Consider the following 22,530-nt stretch of genomic DNA (forward strand, 5'->3'; position numbering starts at 1 on the left):
TCATGCACCCTGGTTTCCGTGATCGTCTGGGGTGCAAGGTGCCCCCCCCCCCTGGCGTGCCCCTATATATTATAAGTGTTATTTTGCGGATACTACCACTTTCCGTTCTAACATTTATCTTCAACAATTATGTGTCAGCACCGCAGGTCTTTCGTAATTCTTATCTTGCTCTCATGCATGTTTAATAAGAATTGCGTAATGTCAACATGTAGGTGTGACGTGTCGGATTGGCCTTGCGCAATCCGCTTACATTCTGCATCACTTAGTGAAAATATTGCAATATTCCGTTATTGTGGAGCACTCATGTTAAAGATAAATGAAACTAAAAGCATTTTTTTTTTAATGTGGCGTTGCTGATCTTAAAATTAAGTGTCCCTTAATGAGTAAGCTTCTAAACTCCTTTAGGTTTTGTCAATCCAGTAGTCAAAATAGTTTAGCGACGTGAGGTGGAATGGCCGGCTGCAGAATTCGTCCTTGCATGGGTCTAGTTAATAAGGGGCACTGTCATTGTTCGGGGCTAATGGTCTTACTCGGTTGATGGAATGCGAATTTAAACGCTTAGCGATTGAGAAAGGGTGTGGAGAAGTGTCATATCACCTTATTTTAATCAAACACCCCTTCCTCTCTCTCTCTCGTTATGTCCTCGAACATTTGACTGGGGTAAACCCCACGCACACTTCTACAGAATACGCAACCTGATATGCCGGGGGTGTTTAACTGATTTTTTTAGCATGAAAAATGAGGGCGGCGTACCCAAATTCATCATGCACCCTGGTTTCCGTGATCGTCTGGGGTGCAAGGTGCCCCCCCCCCCCCCCCTGGCGTGCCTTTATATATTATAAGTGTTATTTTGCGGATACTACCACTTTCCGTTCTAACATTTATCTTCAACAATAGAATGCGTCAGCACCGCAGGTCTTTGGTAATTCTTATCTTGTTCTCATGCATGTTTAATAAGAATTGCGTAATGTCATCATGTAGGTGTGACGTGTCGGATTGGTCTTGCGCAATCCACTTACATTCTGTATCACTTAGTGAAAATATTGCAATATAACTCATGTTAAAGATAAATTAAACTAAAAGCATTTTTTTTTTTAATGTGGCGTTGCTGATCTTAAAATTAAATGTCCCTTAATGAGTAAGCTTCTAAACTCCTTTAGGTATTGTCAATCCAGTATTCAAAATAAAAGAGATGGTTCAGTTTAGCGACGTGAGGTGACATGGCCGGCTGCAGAATTCGTCCTTGCATGGGTCTACTTAATAAGGGGCACTGTCATTGTTCGGGGCTAATGGTCTTACTCGGTTGATGGAATGCGAATTTAAACGCTTAGCGATTGAGAAAGGGTGTGGAGAAGTGTCATATCACCTTATTTTAATCAAACACCCCTTCCTCTCTCTCTTTCTCTCTCTTTCTTTATTTCCTCTTACGTTTGACTGGAGTAAACCCCTCGCACACTTCTACAGAATACGCAACCTGATATGCCTCTTTTTCTTGAATTACTAGTACTGTACTGCATTAGTGTTTTGTGTTGATGTTGTAATACTGTCATTATGTTCATTTTCACGCCTATCACAAATTATTTACCATAACGACCATGTCAGATCAAGACAAGTTAATAGCACAATGTAGAATTTTGTCCTGAAATGAGAAAGAGACCACCTCGCTTCGTGAATATTAGTTGACAATAATTGACAGAATATTTGGAAGTTTCCATGTTAGAATGAGCTGGAGCCTCTAAGATTCCCTCCCCCAAAACATACACGCACACACACACACACACACACACACGCACACGCACATGTATTGCCGTGTATATATAATGCCCCCCCCCCCCCTAATCAGGGGCGTCGCTAGACCTTTTTCAGTGGGGGGGGGGTGTAGAGGCCAACGATAACCGACAAAACTAGCGACCAATTACCGACAAAAATAAATGTGCAATATATACAAATTTAACCCTATAAGCCCGGGGCCGAAGGCTAAATTGTTTTTCCTATGGACTATCTATAGTACTTGCATATGCGCAAATGGTCATTTTCCTCGACATAAATAAACGAATCATTTCGTCAACTTAGTCAGCATCATATAGCTGATATATTTTAATGCAGGCGCGGAGCTAGGATCTTTTTTTAGAGAGGGCGGTAGTGAGCAAGCGAATCACTTAAAGAGCGCTCATTAGGGGGTGTGGGTGATAGGCCTCTAAATTATTAGGGAAAGAAGACGATTTATTGTACCTTTCTCGACTGTTAATCCTTGTCTAAATGAAGTTCCCCCCCCCCCTCCCGCGCGAAAGCTTTGACGTTTCATTAAATTATTTTGAAAAGAAGACGATTTGCTTTACCGTTCTCTACTGTTAATCCTTGTCTGAATTCAGTTTCTCCCCCATCCGCGCGAAGCGCGGAAGTTTTGGCGTTTCATTAAATTGTTAGAAAAAGTAGACGATTCGTTGAACCTTACTCGACTCTAAATCCTTGTCTGAATGAAGCTTCCCCCTCCCCCTCTCGCGCGAAGCGCGGAAGTTTTGAAGTTTCATTCAATTATTAGAGAAAGAAGACGATTCGTTGTATCGTTCTCGACTCGTCTAAATGAAGTTTTCTTCCCTTCGCGCGAAGCGCGGAATTTTTGGTGTTTCATCACAATATAGAGAAAGGAAGACGATTCGTCGTACCGTTTTTGACTCTTATATACTCCCTATTCATCTGAATTCAGTTTCCCCCTCTCGCGCGAAGCGCGGAAGCTTTGACGTTTCATTAAATTATTAGAGAAAGAATAACGTGATCATAATAAATGATCAGAGTCATTCTGGGAGAGTCAAGGATAGACAAAACAATTGCTGGCATAGGCCAGAAATAGCGCGCGCCTTTTACAGCTGTTTAAGCGGTGCCTTTGTGAGACAGCGACATGTGAAATTTACCTCTGTAAAGAAACCGAAAATGCGCACAGCCAGTGAATCTACAACGGTGGAGTTATGCGCGCAGTAAGCGTGGGAACGCCGTGTGCAAGATTTTCTCACTTTCGACTTTATCTCCGCTCGGAGAAGTCCTTTTTCGAGAAGGCTCTACAATTGAGTATACAGATAAGTCTAAATAACGAGAGGAAATCCCAGTATATCGAAAGATGGGAAAGCGGAAATCAAGCCAGAGCCGGGTGGCCCGCCAACCAAAGATTGCTAGGCCTAGACAGTCTACAAGATTAAGGCAGTCTAGCAACGACACCACTCAAGACGTACTCGGCACCTCAACTCCCCGGCGGGCGGGGCGGCCAAAACGGGCGAGACACTCGAGCGGTAACCCCAGCAGTGGACGCTCAGCCACTACCAGCATAAACCCGGCTCCGGAGACTGACGGACCACAATACAGTGGAAACGAGACAACTGGAGCGAACCAGTCATCAAGCCAGCCGCCTTCACATGCACAGCCAATGCAAGGTGAGGTAGACGTAGCTATGCAATCACATCTACCAGAAATATCACAATTTAGTGAAACAACACGACATAGATCTAACAATCTTGAAAGCGAGAGGGAAAGCAACTTGGTGGTTTCCTTCCCCTCGATTGTACCAAACACCGGTAGCCTACACGCTGGCTTTCAATTACAAACTACACACAACGAGAGTGACACTAGGCCTAGAGCTAGTCATAATTTGAGGGATAATGAAGGTAACCCGACACATGCTCCGCCGACAATTGCTCCGCCGACATTTACTCCGCAAAACGCGACAATTGCTCCGCGACATTTGCTCCGCGACATTTGCTCCGACGTCAAATGCTCCGCCGACAGTTGCTCCGCCGACAATTGCTCCGCCGACAGTTGCTCCGCCGACAATTGCTCCGCCGACAGATGCTCCGCCGACAATTGCTCCGCCGACAATTGCTCCGCCGACAATTGCTCCGCCGTCAATTGCTCCGCAAAACGCGACAATTGCTCCGCCGACATTTGCTCCGCCGACATTTGCTCCGCCTGAAGCGACACTTGCTCCGCCGACATTTGCTCCGCCGACAATTGCTCCGCCGACAATTGCTCCGCCTGAAGCGACAATTGCTCCGCCGACATTTGCTCCGCCGACAATTGCTCCGCCGACAATTGCTCCGCCTGAAGCGACAATTGCTCCGCCGACATTTGCTCCGCCGACAGTTGCTCCGCCGACAATTGCTCCGCCTGAAGCGACAATTGCTCCGCCGACATTTGCTCCGCCGACATTTGCTCCACCGACATTTGCTCCGCCGACAATTGCTCTGCCGACAATTGCTCCGCCTGAAGCGACAATTGCTCCGCCGACATTTGCTCCGACGACATTTGCTCCGCCCAAAAAGTGTCCCATAAACTACAAATGCTACTAGTACTACGACAAATGCTTCGCCGACAATATTTTCTTTACACCTATTTTTTTCGTTTCTTTTTTTCTTCTTCATTTTCTGAATGCATTTCTTGAAATAATGTAGATGAAATGAAATGAATGAATGTTGATGAAGTGGGAGGAAAAAGGAGTTACCTAAAAGTCATTTCGAATATACTGAAATAACTTTCCATCTATCACTGTACGTCCCATATAATGTACACTAAACACTCATTACATGTCGTGGGAAGTTTTTTAAAAAAAGTAGAGCAGCAAGCCACATTCCCCAATACGCGCATACCTCCTAGTTAATTTCAAGTAGCTCATCAATATGTAATACCTGAAATTACCTCGATCAATGCATCTTACTAGGTAAAGCATTATACAATGTAATAGGTCATCATGGAAGTTTAGAAAATAAGTAAGGGGGATTTACCAAGTGTTGATCTTTTTAAGAGTTTTATAAAGAAACAAAAAGATATTGAATATTTCTCAGCGAAAAAAAGGAACAAGCTTGTTTCGCATTTTAAGAAATGGCGATTTGACTTATGATACTCATGTTGATTTAACTTTTATTCCTGTGCCCCCTCACTCCCCTTTATGCACTGGAGTTCAAACTATGATTTATATGTGTACAGTGTATTTTTTTTTACTATAATGTTTTTTTTTATAACTTTCTTGTCCTTTCATTATTGTTAGTTGTTCTTATACATATTGGTTTTTTTGTTTGTCTAATTATTACCAATGACTTGTAAATATGTAATTTTTATATGATTGAAAATTTAATAAACACACAAATATAAAAAAAAAAAGTTTAGAAAATAAGGGCACTTATATACGTAAGGAAGAGAACCCATTCAGACGGGAAAATGAGATGGCAGCCTTTCTGCTTATTCACATTTATACAAATCATTTTGTTGCAGTTTGATGTTAGTTCTTCATGATAAGCCAATTGCTCTTCTTCCGGTGGCTTCGTGAGTCCCTTAAATTATTTAGTGAAAACAAAGTACTCGAATGAAACGGAGTGTTTTGCACACTAACATATATATATTAAAGCTACATACACTTAACTAAAGGAAAGAAACCTTTAGAAAATGGACTGGATATTATTGAAAATATTATTCTAAACAAGAATGTACTACATGATTGTATTACTTTACGTTTCAATTTCACGAGAGAAATAGAACTCGAGAGGGGGAGCAGAGAAGAAGTGATGGAAATGAAAGAAGACTAATAGCATGAGAGGAAAGAAAAGAGCAAAGAAGACAAGAAAACGGTGTAAACAGGAAAAGGAGGAGCATGGGAGAGAGAGAGAGAGATAGCCTTGAGCTTTGGATCAGCTAATGAGTAATACATGAAACAGATTTTGAGCGGAGTAATTATCTTTCGCCGGACAACTTGTGTAAGGAGCTATAATTTTATTTTTTATTTTTTTAAATCAAACATTATGGGGAATAGCAAAAAACGGTTGTCTTTTTTGCTCTTTTCTTTCCTCTCATGTTATTAGTCTTCTTTCATTGAGGTAATTTCAGGTATTACATATTGATGAGCTGTTTGAAATTAACTAGGAGGTATGCGCGTATTTGGGAATGTGGCTTGCTGCTCTACTTTAAAAAAAAAAAACTTCCCATGACATGTAATGAGTGTTTAGTGTACATTATGTGGGACGTACAGTGATAGATGGAAAGTTATTTCAGTATATTCGAAATGACTTTTAGGCAACTGCTTTTTCCTCCCACATTATCAACATTCATTCATTTCATTTCATTTACATAATGTCATGAAATGCATTCAAAAAATGAAGAAAAAAAAGAAAGAAACAAAAACAACCCGTGAAAAAAAAATATTGTCGGCGAAGCATTTGTCGTAGTACTAGTAGCATTTGTATTTAATAGGACACTTTTTGGGCGGAGCAAATGTCGCCGGAGCAAATGTCACCGGAGCAATTGTCGCTTCAGGCGGAGCAATTGTCGGCGGAGCAAATGTCGGCGGAGCAAATGTCGGCGGAGCAAATGTCGGCGGAGCAAGTGTCGCTTCAGGCGGAGCAAATGTCGGCGGAGCAAATGTCGGCGGAGCAATTGTCGCGTTTTGCGGAGCAATTGACGGCGGAGCAATTGTCGGCGGAGCAATTGTCGGAGGAGCAATTGTCGGCGGAGCATCTGTCGGCGGAGCAATTGTCGGCGGAGCAACTGTCGGCGGAGCAACTGTCGGCGGAGCACCTTTCGGCGGAGCATTTGACGTCGGAGCAAATATCGCGGAGCAAATGTCGCGGAGCAATTGTCGCGTTTTGCGGAGTAAATGTCGGCGGAGCAATCGTCGGCGGAGCATGTGTCATGGAACCATAATGAAGCCCATCCTCCCACACGGGCAAGCAGTGTCGGGCAACCGACTCAGTCAGGCGCTACTGCCTGGGATACAAGGGGGGGAGCACAGTGGTGCACACACATAAGGGACAGGAGGATCAACCAGGAGTTACTATCCTGATTAGACTCCCCCAATCATTAATATTGTCGTAACCCCCATCGCTGCTAGGTTTTACATGTAACACAGAGGAACGATCATTCCTTCCTTTTTTCCTTTTAATGGAAACCTACTATCACATACTTTCATAGTAAATTATAAGTGGGAGAATAAGTAGCCCGCATGTATGATGATATGAATATGAATATAGAACACATTACTTTGGGGAGTTTTTCCATCCTGTTTCAGAGACAACCGGCGACAGGATCTGGATCGTAGGCGACAGCTTGGTCAGACGTGCCAAGCAGAGGGCGAGCATGCTCAACCGCCAAGATCTGGGAAGAGCAAGAGGGACGGTCCAATGGCACGGTCAGGGAGGAGCGACGTTACAAGACCTTCCGCGCCTGGTGGAGAACAGGTTGAGATACAACCAACGAGCACCTGCGCTAGTAATCGTGCATCTGGGAACAAATAACTTGGGCCTGAATGATGCCTGCCAATGCAGAATCGCGATCGATATGGCTCTTCAAACCCTTCGGACAGCCATGCCTCGTACGCACATCGCCTGGTCGACCATCATCCCACGCCTATTCTATCATAGCAGTCGTGGTCATCGAACATCACAAGACGCCATGGATGGGGTCAGGAAATCGCTCAACAAGTACGCGAGGAGATTAATAGCCCGGCTGCCGAATGCGTCAGTTATTGCTCATCAGTTGGATCCATCCAATCACAGTTTATTTTTAAGAGATGGGGTACACCTGTCCGACAGAGGATCCGACGCTCTCATCGATAACTTCCAAGAAGGAATAGACTCGGGCTTGGGTACACATGAATAGAACATTTACATCCACGGAAACGGGACAATAACACTAATTCGGCTATTAATGAGCCTTGTGGAATCTCGGACAGACTGGGTTCGATGTGACAATGGAATTATTATAACACAAAAAGTTGAGGAACAGCGTGTTGTAATACGTGAGTTACATATTCAGATATATACGCCTTCATTTTGGGATTCACATTAAACTTGAAACTTATTTAATTGCTGACAAACTAGAACCATATTTAAATTAATGATTGATTTTGATGTACTAGTATACGTCGTACATAATTGTTAAGCTAGCAGAGGGTGGAGTCAGAGCCACTCGGTCGCACAGTAGCCTCAGAACTACAAAGTGGGCCATAGGGGAATTTTCCCCGACAAAGGAAATATAATTATGTTGCTCGTTAAACTAAGCCACAATGGCAATATTGTCGGGTTTTCGCCTCTATCACTGTCTGGCTAGCAGCAAGAATAATAACATAAGATTACAATATGTTACGGATTGAATCCATGATAAATACATGATAATAGTTAGTTAAACAGCATGGGTCCATAGATGGTAAGGAAGCAACCATGGCAAACCACGCCCAACCCCCCCCCCCCCCCCACACAAAAAAAAAAAAAAAAAATGTGGGTGGAGGATTTCTTTTACTCGTGATTATTCCATGGTTGGTTCCGATTATCACCACTTCTTATATATGCGCTGGTATAGTAGCACCGGGATAACATTGGGGATACTGCAGGAGATACTATCCTGTCGATGGGTCACGTAAACCCCAGGTATCTGGGGTGATCGGAGGGAGTTACTACCCTTCCGCTGATCGCGTGACTCGAGACCCCACAAATATAGTGTTTCCATAACTATGTTATTTATGCATTGATGATTTTGTGAGTATTGAAAAGTTGTGGGGATCATCCGTAGGAGATACTATCCTACCGGCAGGTCACGTAAACCCCAGGGACCTGGGGTGATCGGAGGGAATTACTATCCTTCCGCTGATCGCGTGACTCGAGATCCCACAAATATAGTGTTTCCATAACTATGTTATTTATGCATTGATGATTTTGTGAGTATTGAAAAGTTGTGGGGATCATCCGTAGGAGATACTATCCTACCGGCAGGTCACGTAAACCCCAGGGACCTGGGGTGATCGGAAGGAGTTACTATCCCTCCGCTGATCACGTGACCGGAGATCCCTACAATTTTGAGTTTCACTCATGGTACATGTACCCTTAAGATTGTTGAATCATATCACGTTTATACATTATTGTCGAATTGTTTATGGTGGACCCTCTTTATTGTGGTTATAAGATTTTGTTATTGCTTTTATGCATGTTACTTGTTTTACTTTGACTTTCCTACTTTACATGTTTTGAGGAAAAGGACTCCTAGTTTCGGAGCGGAATAAATGTCGAGCAAACTGCAAATCAGTCTAAAGTTGTCTTCTTCCTAGAAGACGATTCGTTTGTACCGTTTTCGACTCTTAATAAGCCCTATTTGGTGTACTGTTTTCGACTCTTAATTCTTATCTGAATTCAGATGTCCCCCTTCCGTGCGAAGCGCGGAGGTTTTGACGTTTCCTTAAATTATTAGAGAAATGCGATTCGTTGAGCCGTGCTCGACTCTTAGTCCTTGTCTGAATAAAGCTTCCTCCCGCCGGAAGCGCGGAAGTTTTGACGTTTTATTAAATTATTAGAGAAAGAAGACGATTCGTTGTATCGTTTTCGACTCTTAATAAGCCCTAATAGTCTGAATTCAGTTTCCCCCTTTAGCGCGAAGCGCGGAAGCTTTGACGTTTCCTTAAAATATTAGAGAAAGAAGACGATTCTTTTTACCGTTCTCGACTCGTCTTAATGAAGTTATCCCCTTCCGCGCGAAGCGCGGATTTTTTTGGGGGGCGTTTCATCACAATATAGAGAAAGGAAGACGATTCGTAGTACCGTTGTTGACTATTAAACCTTGTTTGAATTTAGTTTCCCCGAAAATGTTAAACCTCTGATTTCTTTAGCTGATATTAGGAAAGTGAAACTTCGAGAAAATACAAGTATTGTAGTTGCAGTCACTCTCGAAGTCGTCACAGCGTATAAAAAGTCACAGTTCGTAGGGAAAAAAAACCTGTCGGCCGACCGACAATATACATCTCACCGACTTCAAACTTCTGCATTGATATAGTACACGAGGATCGAGCAAGAATACTGACACAGCTGACCCGACATAGCAACATATTTACCAGTGTCTTTCTTGCTCCCTCGACAAGACGACTCCACCCAACAACCCCCTTCTCTCTTTTACTCCCACTCCTCCTCTCTCAGGCTCTTACCTCTCCTCTCTCTCCTCTCTTTCACCCCGTTTCTTTTGTTTCCATTTTACTCTTTTTTTTTTCTTTTTTCCCCCTTTTCTTTCTTTTCCTTTCTTTCCTCTCCTCCCTCTTTTTCTTTTTTCTCTTTCTTTCTTCTCTTTTCTTTCCTTTCTTTTCTTTTCTTTCCTTTCTTTCTTCTCTTTTCCTTTTCTTTTTTCTTTTCTTTCCCTTTCCCTCTCTTTTTTCCCTCCCCCTTTTTTTTTTTTTCCCGACGGCAGCGCAATTTTACCGACAATATCCTGACAGGTGGAGGGATGTCGCACCCCCACACCCCCCACATCCCCCCCCCCTTTGGCGACGCCCCTGCCCCTAATGTAGATGGATCAACACCCCTGCAAATGAGAAAAAACACTTACTCGATAAAACAGTACAGTGGTACAACAATGTTTGGAGATAATAAGCATAACAAGTTTATTTATATTGTGATTCGTTACATGATTCTTAACAACAGCAACAAAAAAACATAAACTTGAGTTCTATAGTCATCCGATACCATTCTATGGTCATGTGAACGAAACTGCCAAGAAGCAATAGGAAATGATGTTGAGTATGCAGTACATATGACTTGATGTATGCTGTCAAAACAAAAATGAGTTTTTTTTAAATTGTTTCACTGTTCTGTTTCCACTGGTGAGTTTACACCTCAGTTGAATAAATCTCCATTATAAAATTGAATAACTATAAATCCTGCTATTTTAATAAACGACAGTGAGGATACCAAGTCAGTATTATTCTATGACATCAACATTTCTTCCTGAATTCTGATAATAAGAGTAATATATTTTAGAACCTGACATCAGCAAACATTATTCAATTAGGAAGTATATTATATGATCGGCTTTCATCTAACAACGTTGATAGAAGATCACCGGTATTATATAATGGAAATTTATTATACATGTAATGAAGAATTCCCCAAAACCTTTAATGAAAATGTTGATATCTATACATAATAGAAATGTTGATATTGTATATATTTATAGTGCTTATATCCAACAAAAAAAATTGCTTAAAGTACTACCAATATGTCACGATTCTATTTCATATTTCTATAAATAATATTCATATTTTTCACCAGCTGAATGACGCAGGAGTATATATATATATATATATATATATATACATATCTTTTTTTTTATCCTAACAATATCATCACTTCTAATTAAACCTATCAATTACAAAAACGCATCAGAAGTCAAACATCTTTAAACATGAAATGTGAATGCTTGAAGCATTGCTCTACACGAAGTAATCTTTATGCACATCTCATTTCTATTTACATAGTAGGGAATAAAATGGGTAAATTGTGATTTTTAACAAAGCTTCATTTCCTAAGGCGAGGCGTCAAAAATAAATATACCAGCGAGCGGCAGCTAACTGCACTTGTGCGTCCTGGCTGCATTTTTTAAATTAGCTCAGCTGGCTACCGCTGGCGGTAGGACCCTCAATTAACTCATGATGTCATCATAATGGTTTCCGAACAAAAGCATGCGCCGGCTGCCGCCTTTCGAATGGAAACCGAGCCTCAGATCCCAGCCTGGCGCAAGCCGGCAGGGCTATTAAATTAGTGAAAAATAATTGCCCCAGCCAGGCTTCGGCTGTAATTGCAGCCTCGATGCGCCAATACGTGCGGCGGCAGCCTGCTGGTATCGATATTTTTGACGCCTCGCCTAAGTAGGATGGGTTTCTTTTATGTTAAACCTACAAAGATACAAAATTCATATATAACTTCTCCTGAATTGCCTTTAAAAGACTCGGTTAAGAGCACAGACTGTTCAACCACATCAACATTGCATATGTAACACTACAACATTTTCGAATTGTGTCATCTTGCAGCGATACTTAACTGATAAAATTACTGTCCCAGCGTACTGTTTATCTCAAAGCACCATCTCACGGTCAACTTGCCAATACTGCATAACCAAATATGTAATTTTATCTTAAGCTATGGTCACAACTCAGAGCGGCAACCGACCGATTTGTAGCCTGCTGGGTCGCCGCTGGAATTTAGGCATCGCCCAATGATTTTTGGAGAAGTCGAGCAGGCTGTAGAGCCCCAGCGATGCCTGGGCGGTGCCCTGTCGATTTCCCGTCAATCGTCGGTCGTTTTTAGGTCAAAATCGGGGAGCTTCTCCGGGCCGCGTCCCGGCAGTAACCGACTGATGGCCTACCGATTCCCGAGCTGTCTCCCATCGGCCACCGGCTGATTTAAAAGAAATTGCTCGGCGGCCGGCCGGTGATAAGCGGGGCACCAAAATTCGCTCGATGTCCGGGCGGTCGCCGCCCGGCCCCGACCTAATCGAGCGTTCGCCGTCGAGCGATATAGGTACAAAATCGAAGCTGCGAGGTCAAAGGCTGCCGACCGATTTTGAACTCACCGCCCAGTGACCGGCTGATCTCTCAGCGACGAACGGGAAGCGACTGGGCGGCGACCGCTCGGCAGCATTTGACCTAGCGGCTTCGATTTTTGACCTAAATCGCTCGACGGCGAACGCTCGCTTGGGTCGGTGCCCGGGCGGCGGCCGTTCGGGCACCGAGCGTATTTTGGGCGGCGAGTGAAAAGTGAACAGGCGCCGCCGAATTTTAACTCCGCGTTAAAAATTCAGCGGCGACCGACCAATGCCCTAAAAACAAGCGGTGCCCGTGCGGCTGCCGCTCGGTGCCCTGACAAAATTGGCTCAAAACTTGCCGCCCGGCCGCCGAACAGGCTTTTGGGGGTTGTGACCATAGCTTAAATTAACAGACGACTCAATGTGTGTACCAACATCACTGCTAACGAAGCAGCGGGCTGCAGGACCATACTGCTACATATGGCTTGATATTGCGCTAGATTGGATTTTGCGATAGGGTTTCCGAGTATAGTATTTTTGTTCTTAAAGATATTTTTTAATTATTTTCTCTCAATTCAAATGCAAATTGTACAATTCATTATTAATAAAACTGGATACATTGCACATTAATATTTCGGATTAAACATAAATTGCAATAATAAAACAATTAACAAAAGTGCATTTTCATAAACTGTTTCGAAAATATTTTCATATTATGATCAAGAATATTAAAGTATAATGTTTGTCTATTCTCCAATACCCTCCCTTGTAAGACAAAATCCCATCACCCTGGCATTAAAAAAACTGTGAATCGTTTGGATACGATCAATATATCTTAAAAGTTCTAATTTTATCTCCAATTGTGATACTCTACTCCTGATTGATGTAATCTAAAGTACGCCTTAATAGTGCGGCTTATGCCGAAAGGGTGCGTAGCGTCGCGTCGCATTGACTTGAACGCGACCATTCGTCCAAAGCCCCCCCCCCCCGGTTTTGCCGAAGGGTACGTTGGGAGTGTCGCGTCGCGTTGACTGGAGCGTGACCATTCGTCCAAAGCCCCCCCCCCCCCCCCTCCCCGGTTTTGCCGAAAGAGTGTGTTAACAAACAAAGAGAGACACGAATGTGGACACACACGCACATAAGCCCATGCATACATACAGGTGTCGGGTGAAAATGTCAGAGGAAATAATGCCAGTGACAAATATGCCAGTGGTAAAAATGCCAGCGGTAAACCGTAAATAGCTCGTAACAAAACTTAAATCGATCGTAAAAGTGGCCAAACCGTAAGGATCGGTGAAAGATCCGTGAATTTGTGCGATCCTTAAGGACTCGTAAGAAAAATCTGTGTATGTGAAGGGGGTATTTAATAGTGCATGTAAATTGAAGATCAAGAAAGTGGAGACTTATTTACAACATATTTATACGAGTTTGTTTTTCTGTGTTCTACTTTTTGAGGTATTATTCAAGTATGAACAGAGAAGAGGCGCGATAGAAAACACATCTCTTTCTGCGCCGGTAGGATTGAAAAGAGACCTCAATTAAAAAGTTCCGATTGTCTGATAGCATGGTCAGCGGCGGAATATAAATGATTCAAAAGGTCCCGTACCCCGATGGAACAGCCTACCACCAAAACCTCGCTCCTCAGGCACATTCTGTCGAGGGTGTCCTACATCTACAGAAGCCTCGGATCGGGCTCTCTCCTGCCCAGCCTTCTCCAAGTCGCAGTCCTCGCACGCGCCCTTCTTGAGCTGATGTTTCGAAACGGGATGTCCTTTGGCACAAATAAACCACATGGTTATGTCGAAGGAAAGACGCGGAGGGCGGTTGAAAGTCGGTAGGCCACTGCCAGTATGGCTGATTCCATTAGCAGTGCGAATTCCATTGAGGAGGTCATGTGCTAATGTCATATTCATATCCCGGCCTAGGATGTGTAGAAGTCTTGGTACTTCGGTTGAATCTGTTGCTCCTCCCATCAGTACTTCGGCCAAGTCACACATGATTGTCACTCGATTCATCTCATTCCAGAGGTGGTTTGCGAGCTGATCTTTGAGTACATTCGGTGCCGACTTGCCATGTCTCCGCAGTTCCTCTGTTGATGCCTTTAGTAGTTCATGAAGCTTGTACAAAAATGGCCGGTTCACCAATGACTTTCTACTCTCTGCCAATTCCCCAAACAGCGTTGAGTGAATCCCTGTTGATGATTTGAGTGACAAAAGCCGAATGGTTTCTCTCGCCGACTTGAAGGCTGAGTGGACTTTACGGAGGAGTTGTTTGTCGTCATTTCTATTGCGAGCATCCTGTACCTTTTCCACGATTCGCGACTTAATCGCTGACGATTCTCTTAGGATATTACCGTAGCGACGACTCAACTGGATGTTTTTTTCGCATCTTGGACAAGTTTTTACCTTGAAAATGATACACAATAAAAACCAATATTAATTTCAGAGTCACAAGACCGAAGTGACTGATACATAAACAAGTTAGGAGTTAAAAGAATGTATTATTTTAACATGAATTATATGAACAACTTTTAACACATTTACAAATACATGTACCTTTTTATTTAGAGGTCTGTCTAGAGTATATGCTATTTATCTACGATAAAGCGTATAAAAGTATCGTGATATGATACGAGTGAGAAGAGTATAAAAGACAAATCAATTGATAATTAAAGAAAACAAAATTTTACAGACAATTTTTCTATTAAATGGGATTCTCTGTGGTTACTTAAATTGAAATACGTTCGTGATCATTTTTTTTTTGGTAAAATGAATTTATTGATAAATATATGCTTTTGAACAAACCAAACAATCATACACAATCAATTAAAATAACATCGTAGCATCTTAACATGGCTCAAATAAAACATGTTTCGTTTTCTTGAATAACAGTGTTTTCAAAAATGCATAGATTTTTTGTTTTACAGTTCCTTTCGATCTTTAATCGGTTGTGGATTAATCTTTTGAAAATACAAAGAATAGAGACTTCATGAAACATGAGTTTGCGATGTTCGTGATCATTTTTGATTCAATTTTAAATTTATATATAATATATTACCAAAACCTGTTAATTTAGTCAAATGGAAAATCAAATAAAAGGATTTATGTTATTCCTGTAAGAAACCATGTACTTTTTTAGTCAAAGATTTATCCATTTTGAAATGTTATTGAAATATTATTATGTAACTCTTTCTGTAGAAATTTTAAATTCTCACCCATTCATGTTGTATATGGATTCATGACGCAAAGGAAAATGTTACATATATTATTTTACTTTTTCATTATGCTTTATTTGCAATTTATAAAGCGAGTGTTGTAAAAAAAAAAATGTAGCAACGAAAATAATAAGCAAATATATTTTGTTTATGTTAAAACATAGACTAGAAGTTGAGGAAAATTAAACTAGAACAGATGTAAATACTACTAAGTTGGTAAAGATAATGTTTAACAAAGAAACGTTTGATTAAGTGCGGGTTATAAATAAAATGTATTATTATGTGATTTTGTATCTGAATAAAAAAAGTAGTTTAACAACAACAACAAAGAAAACAAATGTAGTATTACCGATAATTTGGTAAATGTTTCTGCACCGTCGGATTCTGTGCTGAGTCCAAGGAACTTGTCAAGCCCTCCTACCTCAAAGTTATGTCCACAGTCTTCTAGTTGAATGTACCTATACACATTGCAAAAGGCATTTAGACATTTTTAAAAGCATGCATCTTGCTCTGACGTTGAAAAATTCTCATATAGTTTTAAATTGCTCGACTTCTTGATAAAGTTTATCCTCCAAGGAGCATGACGAGCAATATAAATCTAGATGTATTATTGAAGTAAAACAAAAAAAAATTAAGACATTGAAATTTTCTTTTACATATGCATGTAAAGGTAATGATGAAATATAGGCTGGAAAATTACACATGGTAACCTCCATATTGTATAATAATGTTTTTATGGAAAAGTGGCAATTAGATTATCCAAAGTCATTTCTTTTCATAAGTATTGTAGGCGTCTTCCCTGATTTATCTTCTAATAGGCTGGTTCCATAAAATTCAGCTTACCTTGCCGTCTGGATATCTTCGGTCCCGAAGAAGCGTTGCTCCAAATCTTCTTTGTCGCAGATGCGACATTTATTGGGGCAGATCTCACCACACAGACCGATACAAGGGTGACCGCATTTCTGTATCTTTGGACAGGGCTTGTTGCATGGGGGTCTGTCACAAGGCTCGCAACATAACGTCTTGCACTCGTAATGCTCACATTTCCAGTTGCAACGTTTCATACAAACATCACATGGCTCACTGCACGGATGCTTGCACTGCGAGTGACGGCAACGCCGAGGACATTTCTTTTTACAGGAAAGACATGGTGCATCGCACTTGAGGGCGCATTCGTGTCCGCATACCAGCTTTTTCTTACACGTCTCAATGCAGGGGTGGTGATAACGACCTTGTGAGCATTTTCCACAAGTCCCTTTGCACTTGTGCCCACATATCAAGATCTCCTCACAAACGATGTAGCATGCGTCGCTTTCATCGCAGCATTTAACGGTTACCTCATGACCACATGGCCAGTCATTTCTGGTGATCATCTCTGTGCAGTTCTCAGTGCAATCCACCCCACACCTTTCCTTGCAAATGTGGTCACATGGAAGCTGCTTACTGCATCTTGCTTTACATACTTCTGTTTCTACTTCGGTGGAACAAATAATCTTCATTTTGTGACCGCAAGGCAAGGTTTTCTCAACATTTTCCTTGCATTCGATGTTCTTTGGATCGTTATGGCACGCTGCTTGACAGGTATGGTTACATCCTAGAACTTTCAAAACTATCTCATCACATCGACCTTTCCCATTACACTTCTCTATCTTTCTGTGGCCGCACTGCAGTTCCTTGTTGATGATGGCTTCGCACTTCTTTTCAAGTCCCTTGGTTGGCATGTGGCATGGAAGAAGATGGACGTGTGAGCAACCTAAAGTTTTTTCAACCTTTTCCTCGCACTCGATGCTCCGAATGTCGGCCTTACACTCCCTTTTGCAGACATGACGGCAGGGCAGAATCCTCTCCACAATGACTGAACAAGAGGTCAAGCAAGTTTCCGAGCAGAGCTTTGGACATTTGTGGTTTCTCTCACAGATAACCTTGGAGCAAGGAGCCTTGCACTTGTGGATGATATATGTTGGGTGACACTTTAATCGACAAACGTGTCCACAGTCCAGCCTGGTATCACAGTCTCTACTACATCCTCCTAGTGGTACCTTCTTGAAGTCATCGACAGTTTTCACCGCTGTCATCTCCTCTGGATGATTGGTGCATTGCAGCCTAAGGGAATATCCGATAGATCCCATTGATTCTAGATCTGTTACAATTCCCTTCCATAGCTCACTCTTTTCTGCAAAGAGGGTGAAGTTTCCAACGCAGTAGAGCCCTTTCTTTGCTCTTGACAATGAGACACAGACTCGGTTCGAAATCCCCAAGAATCCAATGCGCCCATGATTGTTGCTCCTCACAAAGGACAAAAGAATGATATCATTCTCTTCTCCCTGGTAGTTGTCTATTGAGGTAACTTTGACTCCCTCAAACTTGCTATGATCCATAATCTGCATGATTTTCAGTAGCTGACCTGTATAAGCTGTGAGGATTGTAATCTTATCAGATTTATAACCCTGCTGCAGGAAGTAATAACACAACGCTACTACGAGTCTGGCCTCATGGAGATTGTAGTGACTCTGTGTATCTTCCATTTCATTTTCTGGTTCTGCGTGATCTAGAAAGAAGATATCCTTTTGAACTGCTTTCAAACTTTCGTATCGCTTCACCGTTTCATGGTCGCGAAGGTTGTCGTAGAAGTTCCTTCTCATCAGATCCGACAGTTCGATACGCATCCGATGTTGCAGCTCAAGCTGTGAGTGAGGAAATTCATTGTTGATAAGTCTTTCAAACAATGAAACGTCCAGATGATACTTCTTTGCCAGGAGGTACACGTTCGGTTTCGGTCGAAGTTGTTGATGATCTCCAATAAGAATGAGCTGTTGACATGATGCATTTAATGCCGTGATGATGTGTGCCTCCAGTACCTCAGCTGCTTCCTCTACTATTACGATCTTTGGCCGGACTCTCTGCAAAACCTGCTGATGATTAGCTGCTCCAGTTGTAGTCATGCCGATTATAGTTGCCTGTCGAAGGATTTGGTATTTTAATACGTTTTTTGCCTCATCTAGCTGACCACAAAGTTGCTTGAATTCGAGCTCATATGCTGGCAGTTTTCCTTTCAACTGTTTCAGGTAGCTCTGCAACCAACTTTGGTAGAGTGCCCATCGATCATTTGGATGCATACTCCAAACATCGATAACTGATTGGAGAGCACCTGGATCGAGAACATCTTTGCCAGACATCTTCATTTGGATGAACTTCCGCAAGATACCGTCCTCTGCTTTGTTTAGATCATTTAAGTCAAGGCCGAGAAAAGGGTAATCTTCGTCTTCCTCTTCATCAGAACTTTCCTCAACAAATTCGTCGTCAATCATTCTTTCAGACTCGATGGCACTTCGTTCATATTCTACTTTGATTGTTGCTTTATTTGCCACAGGACCGCGCTTCGGGCTTTCTTTCCTTTCTTGTTCTTGCAGGTTATCTCTTTGTTCTAGATTATCCCGTTTCTCTTGCTGGTTCCAATCCCTGTCATAATGACGTTCACAGAGAAGCCACTCAACGAGCCAGGAGTTTGAGTGTTTCAGATGAGAAAGACGCAGGAGGCTGTTGTTATGCTCCAATATCATAAAAGGTCGTAGTTCGTCCTCGTTGATGATCCCTCTTGTTGCACCCTCTATCCTAGCTTGCGTTCTCTCTACACGTCTTTTTGCACCGTCAACCTCTTTCTTGACATGACGAACCCTTCGTTGAACGTACTCTCGTCCCCACCGACCAACCATCCGATTTAGTTTAAAGGGCTGCAACTTCTCACTCTTGCTACGGCTTCCAACTCGAACGATGCCAGTGTCATGGAATGTTAAGATCCCCTCCAGAAATTGATCCAGTGCATGATTCGTGTAGCTCACGAGTAAGATTGGGCTAGGGTTTTCTTCACTTGACCAGATTTCTCTGTTAAGGAGAAGAGTCTCTACGATCTTCAGACCTATGTACGTCTTGCCGGTACCTGGTGGACCCTGTATTACAGAGAGTTCTTTGGTGAGAGCTGTCTTGGCAGCTTCATATTGTGATTGGTCAAGCTGTACATCGTCAATATCGGGCCAAGCACCATCGTCAAGTACGTCAACTATTGGAGAGCATCGTTTTACGTCTTTCAGCAGAGGTGAGATATCGATACTACATGGATTGATGACCATTTCATCGTCTTTAGTTACCATCCGATCGTGGAGATAGCTGGGTGGCTTTACATCATGAAACGTGCTCAAAGTGTACTGGGAAAACGGCAAGCATGGGCCAGTCATTCGCTGGAGACCCAGGAGGACTGGGCGATAAGCTTCAAAGAAGACAGATGACTCTGCCATCACAAAACTCTTATTATGTAGACATGATGCATCTTCTTTGTCGACCAATGTTATGGCTACCATTCCCTTCTCTAGATCTTGTACGTCCCGTTTGGCCACTGTTGCAAATATGTATGACTTAAAATCATCCGTTGATAGGATGAGCAATGATCCGTACATGAGTCGTTTTGTCGAATGCCATCGGACAAGAGGTATTCTCTTGAAAGCCATGTAATGTGAAATTCCGAAGAAATCACGGACAGATTTATCGTAGTAAGCTTCCTCGTAGATTCGCACATCCTGAAGTTTGGCCCTTTTGTCAGGGTTGGTCTTCTTGAAAGATAAGTACTCTGATATCCCTTTGCGAAGAGGATAGATGAAGTCTTCTTTGAGTAGTCTGAATTGAACGTCCAGGTAGTGATCTGCATCGGCATAAACACCCCTCGTCAAATGAGGACGGAGAAACGGCTGATATCCAGGTTGTAATTCCTTGGCAGTGGGAAGAATGTCTTGCTGGCGGAAGTCGTCAGGAGGAGGGTTCTTAGAAATGCCGTCCATCTGTCTCTTTCTTTCCCTTTCTTTTTCAATGTCCTCATTGTGACTACTCAACGACTTTATTGACTCCATGATGTCATCACGTTTGTCGTCTTCATCCATGTCTGCTACAGCATCGGAGATGAGAGTGACTGCAACTTTGAGATCTGAAGCACGGCTTGGCAAACTTTGCATGGCTGATTGGAAGACAGTGATGACATTCTTCAAAAGGTTTAACCGCCTTGCGTCGATGTTCTCTCCTGGACGCCTGAGATTGGTCAAAAACGTGAGTAAATGCTGACGACAGAGTTTGGAGTCAAGGGACATTGTCAGGAGCATGATCACTGTTTGTTCTGCACCTAGAGCTCCGCAAATAAATGCTAGAGCCTCCCAAAAAAGATGCTGTCGTACCTCATCCATCGAGTCTTCATTGAGACCGACTCGAAGGTTTCCTTTTAGGGATCCAAGTTCTGTAGCGGCCTCGGTAGGGTCTTTCTCAAGTATTTCACTGAGAAGTCTGGAACTAAGCGGTCTGAAGTAACCTCGGTTGTTCGGGTATTTTCCTTGGGTCTGTCCATATCTGAAATTGTAGAAAATACCATGTAAAGCTTTTATTCATTTTTACCTACTCCCTTTCATAAATTTCAAGATTGATAAAATTGCAATTTAAAAAAAAAAGTCACCGTTATACAAGTGTGTCAACTGTTTGCAAAATAACTAAACTGACTAATATTGTAGCAAAAGTATATGTCGGCAAAAACCAATAATATTGACCTATTTAGCTGTTGCAGACAAATTTATTGCAACGGATTATCAGGTGTAGGAGAAGAGAATATATCGGTTCATAAGGGTATATGGAAACAAAAATATTTAAATCTTGAAGGGAGGTGATTTATCCATTCTCGGATACGGTACTCACTCCTTTAGGGTTTGGTACTTTACCTAGTATTTTCCTGTGTTCGATAGCCCTTTCTCCTAGTTGTAGCTGCATTCTGATCCATGTGACCCCCTCTTTGACCGCGGCCTCTAGCCGGAACGTATCGAGGTCCGTCTTGTTGCCTGTCGTTGTAGCGCTGGCGGAATGGGCCTCCTGTGTTATCAGCTCTCCTCTCTCCACCATACCCCTTTTCTCTCTCTCCTTCTGGGTCCAGTACTGCTCTTCGGAATTTATGTCCCCTGAAGCTCTCATCCATCATGGTGTCTCCTCTATCACGACTTCCTTCCCTCCAGTTCTGTCTTCTCCACTTGCTGTTATCACCCCAAATGCTTTCACCCATCATGGCGTTTCCTCTTTCACGACTTCCTTCCCTCCAGTTCTGTCTTCTCCACTTGCTGTTATCTCCCCCAATGCTTTCAGCCATCATGGCGTCTGCTCTTTCACGACTTCCTTCTCTCCAGTTCTGTCTTCTCCACGTTTCGTTATCTCCCCCAATGCTTTCAGCCATCATGGCGTCTGCTCTTTCACGTCTTCCTTCCCTCCAGTTCTGTCTTCTCCACGTGTCGTTATCTCCCCCAATGCTTTTAGCCATCATGGCGTCTCCTCTATCACGATTTCCTTCTCTCCAGTTCTGTCCTATCGACATGCCATTATCTCTATCCGTTACAGCTCCACTTGTCCCACCCTGGCGGAATGGGCCTCCTTTGTTATCGCCTCTTTCGCATCCAACTTCCCTTCCAGCTCCCCTCTCTCTATCAGGTTCCCTTTCTCTCTCTTCCTCTGTGTCCCTTTCTTCTCCTCGGAAGTCATCTCCCCTGAAGCTTTCATCCATCATGGCGTCTCCTCTCTGACGGCTTCCTTTCCTCCAGTTCTGTCTTATCGACATGCCGTTATCACTATCCGCTACAGGTCCTCTTCCTTGTCCTTTAGTCACACCCCTTCGAAATTCCCTTCGTCTACTCCTCCCACGGTCATCTCTCGAGTTAGGACGATACGCAAAACGTCATTCGTTGTCATCATCACCCCTATCTGTGCCACCTCCCAGCTATCTAGAGTATACAGAGAAACATATGATTAATTTCTATAAGAAATATGAGTTAGGTTATAAAAACATATTTGATTTGTTTTGGTTGAATTAATATATTAGCGTATAATATATATTAAAACAAACCTACCTAGTCCATTAATGGGACATTACCACTACTTTGTGGGGCGGGGGGCAAAAGTGTACATAAGTAGGACATTTTTTTGTTGTAAAGATTGCA

General features: G+C 42.5%; 2 protein-coding genes across 2 annotated transcripts; one reads left to right on the plus strand and one right to left on the minus strand.

The window, feature by feature from the left end:
• Window positions 1-2,767: 2,767 nt before the first annotated feature.
• On the plus strand, window positions 2,768-7,784 carry LOC115920289. The gene is made up of 2 exons (XM_030975806.1): window positions 2,768-3,425; window positions 7,043-7,784. The coding sequence occupies exons 1-2, from the start codon at window positions 3,116-3,118 to the stop codon at window positions 7,630-7,632; spliced, it is 900 nt and encodes a 299-aa protein (XP_030831666.1). The 5' UTR covers window positions 2,768-3,115; the 3' UTR covers window positions 7,633-7,784.
• Window positions 7,785-13,877: 6,093 nt separating this feature from the next.
• On the minus strand, window positions 13,878-22,151 carry LOC105436447 (NFX1-type zinc finger-containing protein 1-like). The gene is made up of 4 exons (XM_030975702.1): window positions 21,271-22,151; window positions 16,367-20,908; window positions 15,873-15,981; window positions 13,878-14,714 (listed from the first exon to the last, which is right to left on the minus strand). The coding sequence occupies exons 1-4, from the start codon at window positions 22,149-22,151 to the stop codon at window positions 13,878-13,880; spliced, it is 6,369 nt and encodes a 2,122-aa protein (XP_030831562.1).
• Between the last annotated feature and the right edge of the window lie 379 nt (window positions 22,152-22,530).

This window comes from Strongylocentrotus purpuratus, unplaced genomic scaffold, assembly GCF_000002235.5.
Source record: "Strongylocentrotus purpuratus isolate Spur 01 unplaced genomic scaffold, Spur_5.0 spur5_scaffold_8, whole genome shotgun sequence".
NCBI classification, from domain to species: Eukaryota; Metazoa; Echinodermata; class Echinoidea; order Camarodonta; family Strongylocentrotidae; genus Strongylocentrotus; species Strongylocentrotus purpuratus.

Excerpts from the sequence above, each read along its gene's own strand:
- LOC105436447 (XM_030975702.1), bottom strand. The coding sequence starts at position 22,151 with ATGTCGATAAGACAGAACTGGAGGAAAGGAAGCCGTCAGAGAGGAGAC. Across the intron at positions 20,909-21,270 it reads CGAACACAGGAAAATACTAG|ATATGGACAGACCCAAGGAA; the intron begins GTAAAGTACCAA and ends CTACAATTTCAG. Across the intron at positions 15,982-16,366 it reads GAAGATATCCAGACGGCAAG|GTACATTCAACTAGAAGACT; the intron begins GTAAGCTGAATT and ends CAATGTGTATAG.
- LOC115920289 (XM_030975806.1), top strand. The coding sequence starts at position 3,116 with ATGGGAAAGCGGAAATCAAGCCAGAGCCGGGTGGCCCGCCAACCAAAG. Across the intron at positions 3,426-7,042 it reads ACATGCACAGCCAATGCAAG|AGACAACCGGCGACAGGATC; the intron begins GTGAGGTAGACG and ends ATCCTGTTTCAG.